Below are 6,000 nucleotides of genomic sequence, written 5' to 3'. Positions count from 1 at the left end.
ATCCAGGTACGATGGGATACACAGCGGGGGGGTTGGGGGGACAGAGCCTTCCTGGGCAGGGCTGAGCTGCCACGGTCTGTCACAGCACTGCCCTGCATCCAGGCGTGGGGCTCTGCATCTCCTGGCTGAGCGTGTTTCTCTGGGAGCCAACGCTGGAGCAGCCAAGCACACGCCACCGGCCCGGCCAGCGCTTCCAGCCCACAGCACTTCCAGCTGAGCCTCATCCCCTTTGCAGCATTCCTCAAAATATTTACACGGGAGAGGGAGTGTGAGCAGAAAGAGCCGTTTCCTGAGGCCCTTCCCATATCTTATCAAGAGCAGGGGAAGAGCCCTTGGTGCTTCTGGCTGGGCTGGTCAGGGCTGAGGGATCTGCCACTTGATGCAAAGCTGTTGGGAATCAATATCTCTGTGACCCTGAGGCCAAGCTTTGCTCTGGAGAAGCCAGTGGGAATCATCCCACAGAGGATGGCACAGCCAACTCCAGCCTGAAACCCCTCGTGGTGCCAAGTGTGGTGCAGGGGCAGCGATGGCCACGGAGCTGCATCCTGTGGACCCCCAGGACCCTCCCCTGCCCAGCAGTCATGGCTCATCCCGACACGCTCTCAGGAGCATCAGCCCTTTGCACAGGCTCTCCTGGAGCTCGGCCACCCTGAGCAGCCAAAATCTTCCCCTTCCTTCACCCTTCATCAGTGGCTCAGCTGCGGGATCCCGGGCTCACTGCCTCCGAGAGCTGCTGTTAATGGGGGTGCTGGCACGCTCGGCACCCACGAGTCACTTTCTGGGATCTGTAGCCTAATTAAAACCTTTGGACAAGAATGTTTCAATATTCATGGAGAGGTTTTGGAGAGACGCCCTGGCTTCCGCCAAAGCTCCAAGAACAACAAAGCTTTGGCAATAATGGGAGTGCTTAGGCTAAGAAAAACAGGGATAAACTCCCGGCCCTCGGAGCGTGGGTGCAGGAGGCGCTTTGGGCAGGACTTGTGTCAACCGCAGGAGCAGCAGGAGCCTGTTCCCAGCAATTTAGGGAATTCCTCCAGGCAGGGACATCTTCCCTTAGACCAGGTTGCTCCAAGCCCTGTCCAACCTGGCCTTGAACACTTCTGGCCATGCTGGGCAGGTCGCTCTCCCCGGAGAAGCCTCCGGGTCGTGATGCCACTGCCCTGCCCTGCCCTGACCGCCCCTTGTTCCCCCAGCTGCTGTTCCAGGAGACCAACCCCGGGGTGCGGTACCAGTACACGATCCAGCGCCCGGCCGACAGCGAGAACGAGATCGAGCAGCCCGAGTTCCTGTGGCGCTTCGGCTCCTGGACCACCTGCACGGCCACCTGTGGCACCGGTGAGTGCGGATCCCACGGGGCACCCGGCCCAGCCCGGCCCTGCAGAGTGGCGGTCGGAGCAGGTGGAACATCCCCAGGGATGCCTCAGGAATTCCTGGGTCTTTGGTTTCAGGAGGTCTTAGCAGGGGGAAAAAAGGGCCATCTGCTGAGGTCGCGGCTCCGGTGCCCCCGCGGCGCTCACAGGGACCCGGCGCTTTCGCAGCGCTTTGCTCCCGGCTCGGTGTCCTGTTACCCGGGCGTTCCTCGGCGGGATGGAGACAAAGGAGCTTTAGAGAAACCCGGGAGTGTGGAAGGGCTGGTCTCCCGCCTGACTGGGCCTCCCCGTGGGGGAGCACGTCCAGGGTTTTACAGAGAGCACACAGGAAGGTGCCTGGTGAGGCTCCGTGTGTCAGGCACCTGCTTCCCTCCATCCTGAACCACCGGGGTCCCCGCGGCAGCTTTTGGGGCAGCTGATGGAGTGGGACATTCTTGGCACACTGCCAGGGGGAGGCTGGGACCAGCAAGCCCTTCCTCGAGAGCGGCTGGCACTGGGAGAAAGGGGAATTCAAGGACACTCGTGCTTTCTAGGTAGCACAGAGTGCCAGGAGATGGCTTTTGTTTAAAACCAGCTTTGCTTTGCACGGTTTGAGCGCTTGGCTTCCAGAACAGAAGGGAAATGCAGGAGTGAATCTGGCAGGAGTTGGGTGAGGGTGAGCAGCTGGAGAAGGGCTGAGCCTCTCTCCCTGGGCTGGGTGATGGAGTGAGCTGACACATGGATTTGGGAGAGCTAAGGGTGAGCCTCTGGTCAGCCCCAGGGCCCTGCAAGCTCCCAAGTGCTTGAGCCAGAGCCCAGCTCAGCAGGCTCAGCAGGGCTCTGTCAGTCTCAGCTGGTGGCAGGGGTTCAGTGACAGCTCTCCAGGGCACAGGTCAAGTATGTGTTACAAAAACGGGGACAAAAGCCGGAGCGAGGCAGCGTGGTGAGGTCACCCTTAAAAGCATCACCCCCCGAGTGCTTCGAGGACACGAGGCCTGAGCCAGTGATTTATCCCAGAGCTGTGAGGGGGCAGGGCTGCCAGCAGAGCTGTGTACTGCCTGTTGGCTCCCTTGGAACACAGCCCCCAAAATCCCCAGTGCACACAGGCTGCTGTGGCTCTGGGCAGCGCTGCCAGCACCGGGCAGCACCTTCACAGCTGTCCATCCTGCCCCGCCTGCACTGGTGCCACGGGGCTCTGTGAGGGCACTGCTACTGAAACCACCACCAAGTGGTGAATTCCTTTCCTTTCCCCTGTTTTGGTGGCTCAGACTTGCCAAGGGCCTCTTGTCACCTGCGGACAGAGCGTGCTGGGCGGTTTGCTGCGGTTTCCAAAGCCGAGCCGGTGCCTGTGTGGGTGGTTTGGTTTCCCAAGCCCCTCCAGAGCCCGTGCCCGTGTCCATGCCCACAGGGGTGCAGCGGCAGGTGGTGCACTGTGTGGAGAAGCTGGCTGGCATCGTGGAGGAGAGGTTCTGCGACGCGCTCACCCGCCCCGACGACCAGCAGCGCCCCTGCAGCGAGGAGCCCTGCCCGGCCAGGTCCAACCCTCCCCTGCCCACCCTTCCTCTCCTCATCCTCAGTGTCCAACAGCCCTGAGGGGTGACCAGAGTGGGGGGACCTGGGTCACTGCCGTGCCAGATTGCCCCAGGGTGTGTGCAGCTCTTCACACCTCTCCTCTCCCTCATCCGTAGGGATGGATCCCAGACCCTGTGTTGGCCCGTGAGAGCATCCCAGGGGTTCCCTGATGGCCCCAGGGTGTTGCTTGTCCTCAGGCTACGAGCTGCACAGGAGGTCCCGTGCTGGCAGGGTGCTCCTCTCTGCCTCTGTGCACAGAACCATCCCTGGCACAGCTCGGGGACTGACCCATCCCTGACCCTCCCTCCGGGCTCCCTGACCTTGGGCTGACACACAGGCTGCAGTTGGGATCCTCATTCCCCCACGGCCCCAGAGGATGGGGATGGAACCTGGCACGTGGGTGCAGGCTCTGGCTGAGACCTTTCCCTCTCCCCTTTCTTTTTTCCCTTCCCTGTGTGTCCCTGCCCGCAGGTGGTGGGTCGGGGAGTGGCAGCAGTGCTCAGCCTCGTGTGGCAGCTCGGGGCTGATGAAGAGGACGGTGCTGTGCATCCAGAGCGTGGGGCTGGACGAGCAGAGGGCCCTGCAGCCTGCGGACTGCCAGCACCTCCCCAAGCCTGATGCCACCGCGCCCTGTCACCGGGACGTGCCCTGCCCCTCCCAGTGGGCCGTGGGGAACTGGTCCGAGGTGAGGAGGAGCGGCGGGGAGGTCCCAGTGTGTGTGCCAGAGCTGGTGGGAGCTGGGGACAAGCTGCCCTCAGACACCCTCAGCAGTGGGTGTGCCTCCTGCTCACAGGGAAAATCCATGGATGTGTCTGTGTGGGCTCAGCAGCTCCTGTGGACGGGAATTCCTTTGCATGGAGAGGTCTCAGAGTGAGGAAGGAGCACTGGGCTGTTTGACTCTGCCCCATCTCTGAGCCTCGCTGCTCCCTCAGGGTCACACCACACTCCCTGTGCAAAGGGGGGCAGAAACAAGAGGTTTTCAGCTGGATGGGGCTTGGAGCACTTTTCTGGTAGGGAGGCATCCCTGCCCATGGCAGGGGATGGAACTGGATGATCTTTAAGGTCCCTTCCAACACAAACCATTTCATGATGTGCTTTGTGGTCACACTCTGTACAGCCTTGATTTATTTTTGTATTTCTGTGGATCAGCTTCACCACAGGTTGAGGGTTTCAACCAGAAAATGATGACTCCTAATTTAAGCAGGCGTTCCAAAAAGTGTTCAGCATGAAGACAAATACCAGGAGAGGAAGGAGAGAGCCTGGGAATGGGGCTTGTTGCTAAGGAACAGCAGGGATCGAATGCGAACAGAGAATTTGAAGGCTACATGAGAGAGGGAGTTAGAAATATTTTTCTAGGGGCCCACAAAAGCCACAATTAAGGGCTGAGAGAGATGGATGCAATGGTTTAACGGGAAAATCATGGCTTGGGGGTGGGTCAGTGCTGGGCAGGGCCAGCCCCAGCCCTCACAGTTGTCCTCTGTGGTGTTGGCACGGACAGATCTGTGAGCTCAGGAGAAAAGTGCCCGGGATTTTGAGGCTCTGTCATTTTTCTGTCCTTTAATTTAAAGCAAGAGCTCTCTTTCTTCTCTGTTTCCACCAGCACTGTAAGTAGGGGAATTAGAAGGGTTTTGAAGTTTGCTTCACGTGGTCCTTCTGGCAGCAGTTCCCAACAGGGGTTGGGGCTGGTTTTGTCCATGCAGACCCCAGGAGTGCGTGTGCCTGTCTGGCACCAGAGCACCCGGTGCCAAAGGGCTTCTCTGGGGTTTGGGAAGTCCAGCAAACTGCGTAAACACCAGGACTTACCATCTTCAGAAGGACCCTAAAGCAGTGCACATCCAGCTTTATGGGCTTCCCAAGGAAGTTAGTGCAGTCAGAAGGATGATTTGTTTGTTGTCCATTAATTCTGCTGGCAGGAGCATGACCCAGCTGGTGGTGGTGGCTCCTGCTCAAGGCTGAACCCTCCTGTGAGCTCCATGTGTTCCTCCACGAGGCTCCTACCAGCCCTCATTCCTTATCTGTGTCCCAGAGGCTTCCCAGATAACCCAGCCCTGGCAAAGAACCCCCCTGCAGGCGTTGTGATACCTGGAGTTTATCTGCTGGATGGGGCTGGAGGCCTGCGCTGGGAACTTTTAGCTTTGTGGGAGTTGATTTGTTTCCCCTGGGTTGGCAGTGCCATCCCAGGGGGGGATGCAGCCTCCTTGCAGCCCTCTCACAGATGTTGGTGTGTGGTAATGTTTTATTCCAGCTGGTGGAAATGCCTGTGGTGGCCACGTGGTGTTATCGGAAAATCCTGGAATGGTTTGGGTGGGAAGAGACTTTTAAGCTCGTCTCATGCCAACCCCCTGCCACGAGCAGGGACACCTTTCGCAAGTCCAGGTTGCTCCAAGGCCCAAATGCAGCAGAAAATGCTGCTGACCTTTCCAGCATCTTGGTTTCTTTTTGCTGACCCGTCTGAAAGAGCCCATTGTGGTGGGGGCCGGGGTGTCCCCAACAAAGCTCCTTCCTGACCTTTGCTTTTTTTCCTGCTCAGACAACACCCACGTTGTTATTAGTGCTTCAAAAAATGTTCTTCTGCAAGAAGAGATGCAATTCATGGTGATAGGTCACAGGAAAGACCTATTAGATCATCTTATCCAGTGCCCCTCCCAGTGCCCATCTCCCGGGAAAAGTGTTTGTGGCTGGAATGCAGGTCAAGGATCACCCTGAGCAAAGTACCCCACAACACCAGCCCTGCTCTGGGACCGTCTCGAACAGGGCACAGCCCCAGAATTCGATCTGGGCAGCAGCACCCTGCTTACCAGTGGGACCAGTACCCCCTGTTCCCGACTCCTGGTGCAGGGGACCCCCTGCCACCAGTGGGAATGGCACAGGAGCTGCCTGGGGACCCAGGTGGGTGGTGGGAGTGAGGCAGAGCAACGTGGAGCCCCCTGTGCCCGTCGTGGCACGTGGCACAACCAAGCACCCCTTTGGCATCCCAGAGGGGAGCACCAGTGAGGGGCTCTGGCCCTACTGCCAACCCCATCCCCAGCCCTGCTCCTCCTGCCGCCTCCCATCCCTGATGTTTCCCTCTCTCTTCCCT

General features: G+C 59.2%; 1 protein-coding gene across 1 annotated transcript in view; it reads left to right on the top strand.

Moving 5' to 3' along the window:
• Nucleotides 1-6,000, top strand: part of ADAMTS7 (ADAM metallopeptidase with thrombospondin type 1 motif 7) — a 34,802-nt gene that overhangs the window by 16,743 nt on the left and 12,059 nt on the right. The window contains exons 16-18 of the mRNA XM_027902458.1: nucleotides 1,194-1,335; nucleotides 2,758-2,884; nucleotides 3,393-3,606. Coding sequence (XP_027758259.1) covers nucleotides 1,194-1,335; nucleotides 2,758-2,884; nucleotides 3,393-3,606 — 483 coding nt within the window. The remainder of the gene's footprint in view (nucleotides 1-1,193; nucleotides 1,336-2,757; nucleotides 2,885-3,392; nucleotides 3,607-6,000) is intronic.

Source organism: Empidonax traillii, unplaced genomic scaffold (genome assembly GCF_003031625.1).
Source record: "Empidonax traillii isolate 1590-97213 ecotype Southwest subspecies unplaced genomic scaffold, ASM303162v1 scaffold876:size463933, whole genome shotgun sequence".
NCBI lineage: Eukaryota > Metazoa > Chordata > Aves > Passeriformes > Tyrannidae > Empidonax > Empidonax traillii.
The sequence above is the reverse complement of the archived record's forward strand: the minus strand, read 5'-3'. Positions and strand labels throughout refer to the sequence as shown.